Source organism: Perissodus microlepis, chromosome 3 (genome assembly GCF_051167445.1).
Source record: "Perissodus microlepis isolate ML-2025 ecotype Zambia chromosome 3, ASM5116744v1, whole genome shotgun sequence".
Lineage (NCBI taxonomy): Eukaryota > Metazoa > Chordata > Actinopteri > Cichliformes > Cichlidae > Perissodus > Perissodus microlepis.
In genome coordinates, this window is record NC_140463.1 from 24,555,400 (window position 1) to 24,571,590 (window position 16,191).

The 16,191-nt window shown below is 40.8% G+C and overlaps 1 protein-coding gene across 2 annotated transcripts; it reads left to right on the forward strand.

Annotated features, from left to right (window-relative positions):
- The first annotated feature begins 901 nt into the window (after positions 1–901).
- ccnb3 (cyclin B3) lies at positions 902–10,163 on the forward strand. Of its 2 annotated transcripts, none has more exons than XM_084923667.1 (12): positions 902–1,039; positions 1,275–1,420; positions 1,624–1,707; positions 4,489–4,601; positions 4,718–4,889; positions 4,982–5,080; positions 5,208–5,300; positions 5,387–5,524; positions 6,840–6,995; positions 7,111–7,260; positions 9,241–9,371; positions 9,465–10,163. In XM_084923667.1, exons 2-12 carry the CDS (start codon positions 1,337–1,339, stop codon positions 9,532–9,534), a joined length of 1,290 nt encoding a protein of 429 aa, XP_084779793.1. In that variant the 5' UTR covers positions 902–1,039; positions 1,275–1,336; the 3' UTR covers positions 9,535–10,163. The 2 variants fall into 2 exon arrangements, with proteins under 2 accessions (XP_084779793.1, XP_084779794.1); XM_084923668.1 differs by having other exon boundaries at positions 1,278–1,420.
- The last annotated feature ends 6,028 nt before the right edge of the window (positions 10,164–16,191 follow it).

Below are 16,191 nucleotides of genomic sequence, written 5' to 3' on the forward strand. Positions count from 1 at the left end.
TTTAGATTTCATGTTTGCCTTCCAACACATCAAAATTTGAGCACTTAAAGTAAATATAAATGTGCTCAGCATCCTTTGCTCAGCTACATGACATAAATGCATAACACTGGCCTTAATCTGTTATGGTAAATGGACTGGTTCTTATACAGGCTATCATACTTTCAAAGCACTTTATTCAACATGCCTCATTTACTCATTTACACCCATTAATACAAATTATTCTTCTGCTTAAGTGCTTTCTCTCTAATAGTTATACACATTCATATTCCAATGAAGGGATCAAAGAGCAACATGGTGTTCAGTATACGTCCTGATTCACAGCTACCCCAGCAGTATTATAGTAGAAAGATGTTTTGAATTAAAACAAATATTGAATATTAAATGGTATGTGTGTATATATGTGTGTTGAGTATATGCACTAGCGTACAAATTCAACATCAAATTCAACGTAATAAAGACCATGGTTAGGAAAAGCGTGTTTCAACCATATGAATGTCAATAAAATACAAGCCTCGATGCTTAAAACTCCTATTGGTTGCTTGGTGGTTTGAAAATAGCGAAAGCTCCTCCTTTGGAGTTTGCTTGATATTGTCAAAAAGATTTGGGCGGCACAGAAGTTGTAGCTGTTTAAACTCCGAACCGTAAGTTTTGCTTCCTTAATTAAATAGGAAAATACCAATTTTAAAAATAAACCTTAGTTAAATTATAAAATAGAGCCTGTTCTTTTTAAACAATCAATGATCTTTTTAACTCTTTTATTTTGAAATTGTATCCGTCGACGCACCGGGCGTAGCTGTTAACTTAAAACCAGCGCTCCTTGGCAACTGCATCTTTAGCGACGTCCTGATTGGTCCGCCAGACTCAAATTCTATCCAATGAGAGCGAAGCGCAGCAGATTTGATCCTCAGCTGAACCACTTTTGTTTGAGCTCTCGTCTTAGTAACAACACAGTTGAATCGGATTATTAACCCAAACTATATGCATTTTTGCTTCTCTAAAACAAATCACCGGACTCAAGAAGAACGTTTTATACCATAAGGTAGGATAAACAAATTTATCTGCGCCATTTTGGCGTTCTATTTTTTAAAATTTTAGTACACAACCGATTCACCTGAGAAACTCCGCCCTCTTAGCGTAAAGCTTTAATACCAGGGTTTCTGCATGTGATGTTTAGCCATATACGTTATCTCAAAACTATTTTAAATCTGTTTGTTTTTCTTTTACTGTTTCCTTTTAATCATCCCGCTATTTTTGCGTGCTTTTCTTTGCTGTAGCAGAACACGGAGCAGCGGCTGCAGAGCTTTGTTTTTAGGAAGAAACCGTCAGGGAGTGAGCCATGCCTTTTCCAAGGGGAAGGAAACCCACAGCGGCCGCTGGCAGCAAAGTACCCAAACTGAATGCAACAGCGTCCGAGAACCAGGTAAAATGCACGTGCATTCATGTGTCTTCTGGTGGCTTGCTCTGACTTAAACACAGCAGGTAGTGCTGCGCCTGAAGGCTGCATGGGAAGGATGGAGATGATGATGCTTGCTTTGCAATGCAACGCAACGCCACAAGGCTTCTTTTGCACATGCACGGTGCAAAACTTTATATATGTGGTGTGTTTTCTGTTTGTGCATACAGGAGGAAGCCACACAGGCTAAGAGGTCCTCCTCTCCTCCTCGTGGAGCTCCCAAGAAGAGGACTGCTTTCATCGATATCACCAATGTAAGTACTTTTTTCTTTTCTTTTTTTTTAAAGGTTGTGACTTGGGCTTTAACAGCAGGATCAGAGCTTCAATAAGCACACAAAGAGACATATTTATCAAAAAGACGGTTCATCAAGAGTCGGGTTTGAACTTCCTGACAGTTGATGTCACCTTTCGTAGGATTTCATAGGCTCCTAGTTTGGGTGCTTTTTTTGTATGTGAAAGGTTAAAGTTGTCAACATTTAACCATTTGATTGTGTTGACATATAAGAAAGTTATAAATCCTGCTTCAGTGGGACTGTTTGTTTGTTTGTTTTGCCTAGTTCAGTTTTCACGCTAACGTCAAATATAAAATGATCCTTGACTTCTTTTCCTCTCGACACAAATGTGTGGTATGGCACAACCATTGTGATCAGCTTGTTCAGCGTTGATTCCTCCTGTTTCATTTCTGCCACAGTTTTTGAATTTATCAGTGAGAGAAAAACAGTTTCTCAGTACAAGGAATGATAATCACAGGATCCATATAAAGACTCACAAATGTCAAACTCACGGAGAGGGAGAGAGACTGAGAAAATTTATTGAGAGTGATGTGAGCGTATGTACAAGAAGATGGAGGGAAAAAAAACTTGAGGGACAAATATATTACAACCCAAAACATCAGATCACAACGAGCGAGGACTCAGAAGTGGGATGAAACTCCTGGCTAGGGATGGGTACCGGTATCCGGTGCCATTATAGCACCGGTTCTGACATGAACGGTAGTAACCAGACCGAAAAGCAGCGCACATTTTGGTATTTATTTCCTGAGATGTGATACACTTCAGATAATAGCCAATCATTTTACGTTTCCAAGGATAGTAGGCGGGACCAGGTACATACGTTCTTTTAGAGCAGAGCTACAGATTAAAAATGCCCAAAGGAGGCTAAGCTGTCAAAAGTCTGGCTGTACTTCACAGCCAAAGATGCAAACTCAGCCGCCTGCAATAAGTGCTTTAAGGTGATACTGTGCAAAGGAGGTAACACCTCGAATCTGATGAAACACCTGGCAACGTAGCGTTTTTTTTTTAAAGCCGAGAAAAGCACCGTACCTACTACGGGCGTGGTGCCTGTTATCGGGCCCGGAGTTAGCAACATCCCCCAAGAACCCGAAGAGGAGAGTCCTGGCCCCTAGCCCTGCCAGTGTAGCAGAAATGATGATGGCAGCAGCAGCCGTTCTTCTCTGCGTGAGTAGCTTAATGTTGTTCGTGTGTAATTTACGTTGAGTAGGCTAACCACGTTATTAAATTAATGCATGTAAGGTGAACTAGCAAACACCGTCGTAGCTACATGTGGCTGTCTTCTTGTTTGATGGCAGATACTCCCTTCACCCTGGCCAAAAAGGCTAAAATGACCAAAGAAAAAGTGGAAAACAGCTAAACATGAGAGGTTTTTGGACAAAGTTTGTGTTTTTTCCATTGTTTAAGCACTGCTTCCAGCCAAGAGTGATACCATATATGCCCTATAGCTGCAGAAAAGGCTAACATTGTTACCTTTTTACAAAAAAAACAGCTAAACATGAGAGGGTTTTGGACAAAGTTTGTGTTCTCCATTCTTTAAGCACCGTTTGAGCACCGGCACCGTTTCAAAAGTACCGGTTTGGCACCGGTATCGGATAAAACCTAAACGATACCCATCCCTACTCCTGGCATTTCCCGCCGTTGGCTGGCACTGCATATAAAACAACCATATGGTAACAAACATGTAATGCACCATCGCGAGCATAAATGCCAGCTACGACGTCGACCTCTTAACATTTAAATCGGACTTTATTCTGCTTTTGATGTAAGGCTGACATTACTGCTGCCATCAAAACTTACAGCTGCATCATACGGTCTGTACAAGGTACAGTCGTCAGATACGGATTCCATCAAAGTGTGGTCTGAGCACAGTTAGCACACAGTAGGAGAGGTGGTGTCACTAATTCAAATACTCCAGTTCCAGCCTACTCCAGCCTGGCTCAAGTGTTCAGTCTTTGCTTGCTGTATTCTACAGACAGCTACTAGCTCTGTTCTCATGTATGAGGACTTTTTGAATTCATTTTTCTCCACTTATTTAATTCAGGTCTTTGGGGGACTGTAGCCTATCCCAGATATCACAGGGCGTATTGATACAGTTCCATTTAAAGTTTATGATCACTTGAAAAATGGCAAAAAAAAAAATCATATTTTGCATGGTTGGATCTTAATAAGGTTTCAAGTAGAGCTTCAACATGCAACAAGAAGAAATAGGAGTGAGAAAAAAACTTTCTTTTGAAAACGACGCTTAAACTGAAACATGCGTGGTTTCTTAATAAAGAAAAATTCTTATAAAAAGAAATGGCACACTCGTAAATGAGAAAGTGTGTTACTTAACAAAATGTGTTTTAATATAGCTGGGCAATTTGAAGTTTCAAACAAAATCCACTTTAAACATTTTCACCGATCCCACCTCCGTCAGGGTGGTGTCTGAAGCCTGTGCGACACTCTAATCCTACATTTTAGTGCGTCAGTGTGTGATGGATCTGCACTGTGGTGTGAATGTGTCCTCGGCTGCCTGGCGGGGGTGTGAAACAAACATTTTTCTTGTTTTTTCACCTCACAATCACCTGAACGCTTGCTGTCAAACCAGCGGTGTGTCAGAGAACGATTGTGTGGAATATTTGTCTGGACTTGAGTCACATTTTGAAATTGTTTCATGCATAAAAGGATAAATTGTAAGAGTCTGAAGTAAAATGTATCACAAACTGGATCCATGTTTAAAACTAATTCTCATCATGTTCCCAGGCTCATAAGGTACAGATCAGCTTTCCTGGGAAGAAGAAGGAACCAGGGAAGAAGACTGCAAAGAAAACCAGCTCCACCTCAGTGTCTGCAAGCAACCTAGCTAACCTGAAAAAGTAGGTCCATTTAACTGTTCTAATAACCCTCAGGTTAAATTTCTTGTTCCCCTTTCATGCCTTGCTCCAGTCGGTGGCAGACTTCTTTAATTCCCCTCTTCTCTCCCTCCGTGCAGGTCGTCGTCTGTGAGCTCAGAGGGAACGATATCCGAGCGAGAGAGGACCGATACGGAGGAGGAGGAGAAGGAAGAGGACACGTCGGCCGATGTGGCAGCTCCTGTAGAAGAGCAGGCTGCTGCTACGTCTCCTGCTGCCCGTGAAGTGCCGGCACACCTTCGGAGACAAGAAGTAAGGGAAATTATAGATTTATAGAAAGCTAGAGATGCTGTGAAAAGCTTTGACTGAGTTGTGTTTCCTTTTCTTTTCACCCATCCATGCAGATCCCAAAGGAGTTTGACATTGACTCTGAGAACTCTGAGGACTGCTACATGTGTCCAGAGTATGCAAAGGATATTTTTGACTACCTTAAAAACAGAGAGGTGAGACAAATTGTAAAGCCTTTATCGAACTGGACTTTTTTTCTTTTCTTTTTTTCTGAGTTAAATAAATTTAAATATACACAGGTTTTGTTTATATTTCCTTTCTCTTTAATTTTATCGTCCGCAGGAGAAGTTTGTCCTCTGTAACTACATGCCCACGCAGCCCAGCCTCAACTCAGAGATGAGGGCCATCCTGATTGACTGGCTGGTCGAAGTACAGGTGAGGCGTTAATTAAACGTCGCATTCCTGCTGTGTTAGAAACACTTGCTTGCTCTGAGTGACACTTTGTTTTTCCCTTTATTTAGGAGAATTTCGAGCTGTACCATGAGACCCTCTACCTGGCGGTAAAGATGACGGACCACTACTTGGCTAAAACCCCGGTCCACAGGGAGATGCTGCAGCTCGTTGGCTCTACCGCCATGCTCATAGCCTCCAAATTTGAGGTGAGAACCCAACTGTGGCACATGGGAGTCTGAAATTTCTCATAGGATGTCTCACAAGCTATGGTAAGTAATGGTAAAGAAAGGTATTAAACGAGTATACAAGTCTATTAATGGGAACAGAGCGTAATCATTTGCTTGTAAGGTGAATGTTTTTCTGAAAAAAAAAATTTTGTTGTTTTTTTTAATGGTGAAAAAGTAAAACAACAAGGCTGTGAGGATAAAAAGCACACGTGAACGGAGATATTCAGCTCTTAAGTGCTCCTGGGAGGCAAGTCACGGAGTCTCAATCCCAGGTTGATTAACTGCACCTATCAGGGCTCCTCGAAGTAACAGACACACACACTCAGTGCACACTTCTTTACAGCGTGGCTACAGGTTTTCTAATTCCACTCTGATCCTCGGTTTTGACTCTCAGCAGATCGTCTTGACCATATTTACATGCCATCAGCCATTTACAAAGTTGAGTGCTTTAAAAAAAAACACATAAAATGCCATCTAATCAAAAAACATGAGACAGTGATGGATTTCCTTGAAAATGTTATTACAAAAAAAAATGATGCAAACTTCAATACAAGGGCAGTAAGTTTAGGTCATAATAATGAGTTATCTCTCAAACTAACCACCTACCAGTTTAAGTTCCCTTTTTACATAAGAAAATACATCTGTAAAACTATGTAACTGTACACAGTTTTTAATTAACTTTAAACTGCGGCCCCTCTGCAGTATCTTTGCGGCCCACCAGGGGCCCCCCAAGCCCACACTTTAGATATTTGCATTAACAAACAGTTGAACAGGTGTATCTAATGAAGTGGCCAGAGTGTACATATAGAAGACCCAGCCAGAGAAGGAAGGTTGTCAGAGGACGTACTGAATTTAAGGAAAAACATAAACTTTGGACATTCTGTGCTTTCAAGCTCTGTACGTCTTTAGGAATGGGTGAAAAGTGTTATTTATTCTGTCGTAACCGGGGCCAGAGTAAAAGTTCAGCCTCCTCTGATGTCGGGCACAGTTGGCATGAGCTTTTCCAGCTTTAGATCAAGCATGTTAAAGTTCTTACAGCCTAGGGCTTTTATTTTGAAGTGCACGTAGAGAAAACTGAAGGGGAGTATCTATCAAGAGGCTCAAAACATGAAACAGAAATGAGATCAAACGGACTGTGAGACCTGACCTTGTCCATACACGGTGAAATGACTGCAGGACTCGAAAATGCATTAAAGGGGACGGTTGAATTGCAATCAGGTTTCAACTTCACACCTAGCGCTTATTCGTGTTTTTGTTTTGTTTTTTTGTTTTTTTTTTAACCATCCCGCCGCAGGAGCACAGCCCGCCTTGCGTCGACGACTTCTTGTACATTTGTGACGACGCATACAAAAGGGAGGAGCTCATCTCCATGGAGGCCAGCATCCTGCAGACGCTGTCTTTTGACATCAACATCCCCATCCCGTATCGGTTCCTCAGACGCTATGCCAAGGTGTGCATGACCAGGAGAGGTTACTCCACCACTGACTGCAGCTCTCTGTTTGTTTTTGTGTGACTCGACCTGCGTTCACATCTCACGAGAATGTTTGTTGTGGCTGTGTCTGCAGTGCGTGAGCGCCAGCATGGACACGCTGACTCTGGCTCGCTACTACTGCGAGATGAGTCTCATGGAGATGGACCTTGTTCCAGAGAGAGGCTCGTTGGTGGCCTCGGCCTGCCTGCTGATGGCGCTGGTCACCAAAGACCTGGGAGGATGGGTAGGTTACTTCCATTTTGTTCCTCGTCTTGCTTGCATTAGACTAACGGACCAGTCTAAAATACTTCCCTAAAATCTGACACTGATCTGTAGTGTTTTCGCTCTCCTAAGTTGATTTTTGGCAAGTTAGGTTTTCTTTCTTTTCGAGTTTTTACAGAGGCCATTTCTCAATACCCAGATACTCAAGTTATAAATAGAAGACCACAATCCATAGTTTTCACACGATGTCAGAGCTACTGGGATATACCCACACGGCGCCCTCCAGCCCAGCCCTTGGAAGTCTTTGAGTTTAACTTGGCCAAAGCTTGCTGGACTATCAGATTTCTTTACAGAAATGAGTACAGCACCAACATCTGAACACACCTGTCCTATTCCTGCCTTTCAAGCCAAATTGCACCAATCCCTGCTGTCCACAGCGACCAAGGCTGTCAGTGGCAGCTCATTTACACTGTAAACACTATTTACCCAACATTGGAAAAATTCTGTCAGCTTTACTGTTATGACACCACATTAATGTGACAAATTAATAGTCCCATACTTGCACTACACTGGAAATGTCCAAGTTAACAAAGCGTAGTTGTTGATTTAGACATTAGTTATTAATCTCTGGTTCTCTTCCACTGCCTGTCTCTTGTGCTTTCGTCTTCCCCTCACCCCCACTCACAGATGGCTGCCCGTCCCTGAGCTTTGGTTTTACCAAAGGTTGCTTCCTGTTAAAGGGAGTTTTTCTTCTATCACCTTTTGATTGTTCATAAGGGGTCATTTTGGGGGTGTTTTCTCTGTATTACTGTAGGGTCTTTTTCTTATAATGTCAAGCGGTTTGAGGAAACATTTGTTGTGATTTGGTACTAGATTATTAATATGGAATTGAATTTTTTTTTTTTTTTTTAAGCTAGCTATGTAGCGTTTGCCTTTTCTGTAACAATGAACAATTTCTTGTTCTTTACCTCTCACGTGCCGGCATTATTAACCCATCCAGATCAAAAATACATACTTTCATCCTGGCAGCAAGGTAAGGTGAGGGAATCTCTAGAAGATGCATGTAGACGTCACTCAACCACTTTCAGGGATTTAAATATAAAAATGGATTCCAAGTCCCCAAAAACCCATAGTTTCACTTCATATATTTGTTTTCCTCCACGGATGGATGATCCAAGTAGTCTTGGCTCCAGTCAGGTGGAAAAATAAGCAGAGTTCTTTTGTCCTGCAGTACTACAGACTGTCCACTATTGCCCATTATTATGGAGGAAAGTTTTGCCCGTCAGGGCAGTGAGTCGGTCACATGACTGGAAAATGTGGATGAAATCTGACATCTGAACATGTGTTTTGTCTGCATGTTCTTGGTCACCCTGGTAAAGGTAACATAAGGCATTTGAAATAAAGACACCTGGACTGCTTTTTGTTTGTCAAAGTTTTGAGCAATACAAACAACTTTCATTATTATAGCTGACTATGAAGCAGGGGAAGGGTTTGGTTGTTGGCAACTTTTAACCTTTTTTCTCAGAATGATTTATACAAAGCACTCTTTTCTACAATAAACACCATCTAATGACGTTACTTTATCTGTTCTAACATCTGTAATGTTTGCAGCACTGAAGAAGCTTCTCTTCCTCGTGTTATTTCCATCCTTTCCATTAAATGTAGACTTTGTTAAATCTGATGCAGTGTCGGTTCGTGCGACATTACCAACCTCTCATTTGCAGCTCTGTCTCCTGAACAGTTCTCCCAATTTAAATATAAATTGTTTTTTGTATGTAAAATTGAGCCCTTATTGCTTCCATTTTGCTGTTAGGGGTGGTGGGTAATTTCATTTCTTGCCTGCGCCGACTTCCAGAATCATCTCCTGTAAGCTTTTGGCAATTTAGAAGTAATATTATCTTTGTGTAATGTTGTATTGGATTTTAATAACTTTAAAGGGGTTCAACATGGCTGGCTTTTCTTTTTCTTTTTTTAAACGAGTGCTGCTCTTTTTTCCCTGCAGTCTCCCATCCTGCAGTTTCACTCGGGCTATCAGGCGTCAGATTTGGCGCCCGTTGTCAGGAGAATCTACTCGATGCTCTCAGCACCTCCTGATGATAAACTGAGAGCCATCAAGAACAAATACTCACATAAGTAAGTCTCCATGAAAGATTAAAGGCGCAGGCGCTAGAATAATTTGAAAATGTTGTTTTTGGGTAACGATCGGTTCTTTTGATATGTTTTCAGGGTGTTTTTTGAAGTTGCGTCTCTGCCATTGGTCAGTATCGACATTTTGGAGAAAGCCTTGAGCTCTTAGTGACGTGTCTGGTTCAGAAGTGGGGAAAATGAAGCTTAAGATGAGTGAAAGTATTTTTCAAATTTCCCTCAAGAGGAAACATGTATATAAAATGTGAATATGTTTAATATTTATGTGTTGTGTAGTCTGTCCTTTATACCATAATACTATAATAATTATAATAAGACAATAATTCCCATTTGATGTAAAGGCGTTTTTAATGTGGGCATTTGTTTGCAAGACGTTAATTACCTTTGAGAAAACTCTGGCATGTATTTTATACATTTTTAAAGATTAGGGGAAAAAAAACATCCTGATTATTAATTTGTCAACGTGTGTGTGTGTGTGTGTGTGTGTGTGTGTGTGTGTGTGTGTGTGTGTGTGTGTGTTACTGGATTTAAAATGTGTTTGTAAATCTTACTTTCCAAGACGTATTATGCACAGGCCCACAAGTTCTGTATGTTACCATGTTCTTCAAGTTAAAGTATGCGTGTGTTTGCGTGTTCATGCATTGTACAGTGTTCATCATGTTACTATTGCTATGCAAATTATTTGTATAAAAGATGATCAGACGATGCCGTACTACTTTTAAGTGGCTGTCATGCGTACTCTTAAAATAAAGAAGTGTTTCTGTTTTGCTTTTATGTTTAATAAAAACGCTCTTTACTATATGCAGCTTGTTTCTTCCTTAAACGAAGTGCGACTGTGGAAAAGGAAAAACTCCATTTTGACAGGAAGAAACCTCTTTTTACTGATGCTCGTCCGGGACACAAATGCTTGAGGCACTACTGAAAAAGCAATAGGAAGTCAATCAACCAGTCAACTTTGAGGATAGCCAGGGAAGTGATTACCAATGAGAGTGTTAAAAAAGAGAGACTGGAATGTGTGGTAGTGATTAACTGTCGCAATGCACAATGAGCGAACTGCTGATGCCTTGAAGACACAATCTAATATCCCCGTGTTGGTGTTGTTTCTGGATCATGAAAGGTAGTGTTGGTCCAGGTTCAGCACCTCAAGTGACTAATCACATTCTGATGTCAAGTTTTGTGATGTGGAAGCACCATCACATACACCTAACAGAAAGTCCCAACCCTAACCACCCCTGTTTTTGAATTTTTTTTCCTGAGTGGACGTTGAAATTTGTTTTCCACATCAAAAAAAACTATGACATCACAATAATTTGATTGGTCACGTGCAATATTGAACCTGGGCTTGACATTAATTATGGTGATGCAGGAACAAGACCAACCCACATTATCACATACACCCTCTTAGGAAGGTCCTTTATACAATTATTTCAGTTATTTGTTTAAAAATAAAAGGATAATTATTAAAAGCCTACAAACACTGAAAGTCTTTATGGATCATTTAAAGTAGATCATCGCAGCCATACTCCACATGAGTGCATCTATCTGGAAAAAAAGTATTTTTAAGTCTCGAGAAATTATCCGGCTCATAAACTTCATGTGGAGACTGAGTTGAGTGTAGATCTGCTCTGATCTGTAATGCTCACAAAATGAGACACGCTGTTGAAATTGGGCTTATTTTTAAAAGAAAATTAGGTTGATATTACATGTTATTGCTCCAGTCTACTTGAGACAGAGTTTGAAATCCTTGCTGTAACGTGCAGGATGTGATTTTGTGTTACTGCGCCTACAGGCCAGTAGTGCGCCATGAGGGGCCCCACTCTTCCTTCAGGGATGATGCTTCAGACTGTTTATGAATTAAAATAAGAGTTGTTGGGTTTGTCTTCATGAAACAAACATTTGATTTATTGCAAATGTTTCTTTTAGTCCACTGCGACCCTGTTTTGCCCGTGGGCCAAACAGTGACTTCTGGTTGATGCTGTGGTTGTAATATAAACAAATATAATTCATAATTCATCCACTCTAATCTCTAGTGTGATTTAATTCAGCAGACCTTGAGTTAAGGATTAATGTTCAGAAACGGAGAGCAGCAGATGTTTAAAGTCTAGACAGGATGCGTCCAGGCTGACCACAGGGCGCTTTGGTAGCATTTAGAAAAGAAAAAAGTGAAGATTTAGATTGGTAGTTCTCAAAGTTTGGAATACCGAATGAGAATTTAGGGAGGAGATGGTGGTGGTGTCATAGTCTGAGCCAATATTTATGGACTAATTATATTTAGTGTTTGCATTCTGTCTAGTCAGAGTATGTTTCAGAGTGTTTAACGCTGATGGCTGTCATTTTTATGCTTCTTTATAGTTTTGCGAAGTATTTATTGCATGTAATATTGAGAAGAGTCGAAACTGAACACAAATGCGCCCTTAGTCTGGCTCGGTGCTCCTTTATCATACATTATGACATCAACTGGAAGAAAATTAAACTAAAGTAGCGCATTTTTCCTTGTTACCACCAGAAGCACTACTACTAGTCCTTTAGACGCGTGGCTCTGTTTTGGGACCTCCCCATCTAGAGCAACAGCAAAAACCAGTCTGGCAGGCATTGAAGATGAGACACGCATGAAAGGAAAAGCTGAAGTGGCCGTGGCGTCAAAGCGGCTGTGAAGCAATCTTTTGAGCAAGTTATCACTTGACGTTGAGATCATCGGAGGAAATTAGGCTTTGTGGTCTGCCTGAACCAGTACTGTGCTCAATTTGTCTTGCTCAGATACACCGTCTTTAGGAACAGCTGGTAAATGTTCAGCTCTGTGTTCGTGCTAATTTGAGCTGAAAGGTCTGCAGACTGAGTATTTCGAACAGAGGCAGGCAATCACCTCATTTTGTTTTCAAGCAAAACTGAATCTGACAATCTGGGGTACTTTTCAAAGATTTTCAAAAATCGTGCTATTCTTAGAAGCATAATCAGTCATTTTTAAATGTGTCTGTTTCACATCAGAGCACATTTTTTTATTTTATTAGAAATGAACCAGTTGATCTGCAGGGACTGGATTTCTGGTGTTCTTGGACTGCTATAAGCAGCCACTTGTTTGTGTGTTGTTGTGGCTTTGATGAACAAGATGAAAATGTAGCCAAAAACCTGATCATAGGTTCAAACCATCCTTATCCAGGTGAACATGGAAAGTTTAAAGAAGCTAACAAAAGGACTGTGGCTAAAGCTAAAGCTATCCAAAGTTCGGAGACAACTGCAAGCCAGCAGCCTCGGGATGAGCAAAGCTTTGAAGCAGTTAAAACTGCAACCAGTAAATCTCTGCATAAATATTATTTTATATTATGGGTTTTATATTTTAATAACTTCTAGTTTTTTTGCTTAGGTTCTGTTCAGAAATCAAGCACAACTTTAAATGTGCAAGAGCTACAAAAAACTGAAATAAGAACATCAAAAAACAAAGCATATGACAGTAAAATATCATCATCTTCTTTTTCCAGCTGCTGCCTTTAGGAGTCACCACTGTGGATCATCTTCCTCTGTATCACCCTCATGTCACAGCAAACCTCTGCATTTTTTACCTTAAGTTTTATTGCATCTGCCTTTTTTATTAAAGGATTTTTATTGAATTAATTGCTAAAACATCAAAACACTACACAATAAAAGCAAAGACAAGTAAAACATTTTGACTAAACATCCATTCGACGCTATCGGACTTACGTCAAATTAAGCTTTTGCTTCGTCTTTAGATAAGAACTCACAGAATCTGTCCCACTGCTCTTTAACCATCTCATGTTTATAATTAAGCCTCTCCAACATCTTCTCACAATAAACAGTGTCCATCAGTTGTTCAGTTCACATTGTCCCAGGTCAGAGTTTGAGATTACTTCCAAAACCTAAGGATCGAAGTCACTCGACCCCGCCTTTGTTACTCTTATTACAGACTTCTTCCACTGTGGTAAGGCACTCCTGTCCCTGAGGAGACACATCCTTTGTGACCTGAGCAAAGCACACTTCAGTCATTACCTAAGCAATCCCCCCCCCCAAAAAAAAAAAGTAGTGAGTAAGCGATCGGTGTGAGTAATGGACAGAATAATTGCATTGTCTTCTACCAGAGACACAACTACCTACTCTAATTAAATGGGTTGCCAACTGCCAGTAAAACAGAAGAAGACAAAAAAGAAATTACATAATAGTCATGCTGCGAGAAAACGCAGCGTGTAATAGCAATAGATAAATATGGTCCTGGAGAAAATTACGACCCAGAAGAAGGCCCTAGCATGAGTATTGGTCAGAAGAAAGCAAAAAAGGTATACTGGGACAAACTAAACCAATTCTGTTATGCCTGGTGCGTGGGTAAAAATGATCAATATGCTTTTTGTGACATTTTTGTTTGGTAGTGTGCCCTGTGATTTTTCTAATGTGAAATATGTGGCTCCAAAAGGTTGGGAAACTCTGCCATAGAGCACACATAGATGGATGGATGGAAATTAGCCTCTGGCTTCCGTGTCAAATTTCCCATTTCTGGAAATAAGGGTCACTCCATGCCACATAATCAAACACACAGCCAGGTTCTCCTTAGGCTTTTGTTTTCCTGTTTATCCAGGTGCGCCTTTCGTACCACGAGCTTGCTTTAGGGAACATTATTGGAAGTTGTAAATAACATAGTGTGGAGTTAGTGCCTCCATTATTGCATCAAACGTGTCATTTCTTGACAGCTTTTTAGCACTGGTTCAATAACATCAGTGTCATCGCCTCACTGTTACAGTTTTCATTAAGAGAAAGTTGGTTGTCACTACTTGGTGGAATTTGTCGATTCTCTCTCTGTCTTGAAGGTCGAGATAAGAAGACTTAGTGTGTTTCAAAATTCTCTTCCTCCACAGAGCAAAACCTTTTTGCACAGTTTGAAAAGTCAAACAGCCTCCTGGGGTTTAAGGGGTTAATTACATATGAATGAGATGCGAGCCACTGGTGAAGAATGCAGCATCTTAACCTTAATTTGAAGTTTGCGTCCCTGACTTCTACTCCCAGAAGCCTCTTGCAGCTTTTCTCCCCTAAAATCCTCAGATGGTGGTCATCAGTGTAGCAATTGAACTCTGGAGATTTGTCCAGATCAATAAGTTCAATGATCTGCTTCTAAAAAAGAAAAATCCTCCTGCTCAGTTTCGTCCTACAGACACCTTCAGTGGCCGAGTGACAGCCTGCAACAGGGGGCAGAGGTGTGGAAATTGATTTTGTGTCTTCAGATGGAGCTGGGACAGACTGAGTGCCACTTTTGACCGTAGCAAAGTGTACTTTTTTATTTTTCTGTTCTCCTGAGAGCAAACATGCTACATGCCTTCATTCTATTTACAGCAGCTCACATGTTGCAGGTTGGCTCTCGAGCTACAGCTCTCCACTTTCAACCACCTGGGCATGTCCTCATTATTCCCTCAACCTGCCTTCTCCTGCTTTACTTCAATTAAGTCTTAACATTTCCCCAAACAACTTTTTAACCACAAGCGTGGGACTCGAGTAGTGCTGCATTCAGATATGGATTTTATGTCTAAGTGGCCACAGTGGAGCGCGTCTACATCATCGCTCAACGACAACAACCCAATGTTGCATTGAATCGCAGTCCCTTAAGGCTGGTGCCACTTGTGAAATCGGCAGATCCGCCTCTGAATGATGGATTCCTGAAGTCTCTGAAGCACCACTTCCTCAAAATGCATTTGTAGTTCTCCTGGAAACGCAGGTTATTTAAGGTGGAAATGCAAATGCAAGAAGCAAATGGGCCTCATCTGTCTAGATTTGCAGGTAATTTTACTTTTTTAAGCATGAACACCTGATTGTGGCAATTTTTAAAAAATGGTAGTTAAGCCTTCTTGTACATCTACGCAGATTTGCATCAAACCTGCCACCATCTGGACCACCAAGCACGTGTCTACACCTTAGTTTACTTTCTGTCTACAAGTTAAACTCAGAAAGAGATTGATGAGTAAAGAAAAGGGGATAATTACAGGTGGGCTGTGAATTTAAAATAACCGTGCCCTGAGAATACACATGCTCAGTCATAAGCTTATCCTTTTAGTCTATTATGCACACTCTCACACAGACATACTGTATACAGATCCCTGCCAATTTAATTTCATACAAACACATAGTCCACTGGAACACACTCGCATGTGTTTCTAGAATCTTTTTCCTTTGTTATTCACCTGATCAATTGATTGTGTATGTGTTGTGTGTGTGTGGGTAAGTGTGTGCATCCCACAGTTCTATTCACAGTCACAGACCCCAATAACTGAGCCTGATTAAATTGTACTGGTGCAGATAGTGCCCATTGGGCCGGGTGATACGCAGCTAAACTGGCGCTGCCAAACCGTATATGAGCTATTGATCAGTGGAGGGCTGGGAAACGGACTTTCAGTCTGTTGGCTTTGCACAATCAGAGGGAGCTGACTGAGAGCTGGCAGCTTTGCAGTCTTTGGGGCTCACCTCGGAGTTGCAGCTGCGATTTCTTCAAATGAGAGAGAGGAGGAGAGTAAAAAGATAGCTCGGCTTTTATGGGATTTCCCATTTTTCTTTCTCAGCCACAGTCACATTAAATCATTGAAGCACATGAATTTCTCGTATTTTCGGTATCGCTGTTAAAGAATGTGAGCAAATATACTTGACTAACTCTGTTCTGGCTGAATTAGTCAATGCAGGCTTCCTACTGAAATGGGAAAACTGGTTAGAAAACGACGAAAAAAAGTTTCGACAACAAAAAGGGGAACAACACCATGATCTATAAATAACGACTCAACTGTAGAGAAACTGAACAAAATCCATTATAGAAGCAGAATCCAGG

Excerpts from the sequence above, each read along its gene's own strand:
- ccnb3 (XM_084923667.1), top strand. The coding sequence starts at position 1,337 with ATGCCTTTTCCAAGGGGAAGGAAACCCACAGCGGCCGCTGGCAGCAAA. Across the intron at positions 1,708-4,488 it reads CTTTCATCGATATCACCAAT|GCTCATAAGGTACAGATCAG; the intron begins GTAAGTACTTTT and ends TCATGTTCCCAG. Across the intron at positions 6,996-7,110 it reads TCCTCAGACGCTATGCCAAG|TGCGTGAGCGCCAGCATGGA; the intron begins GTGTGCATGACC and ends CTGTGTCTGCAG.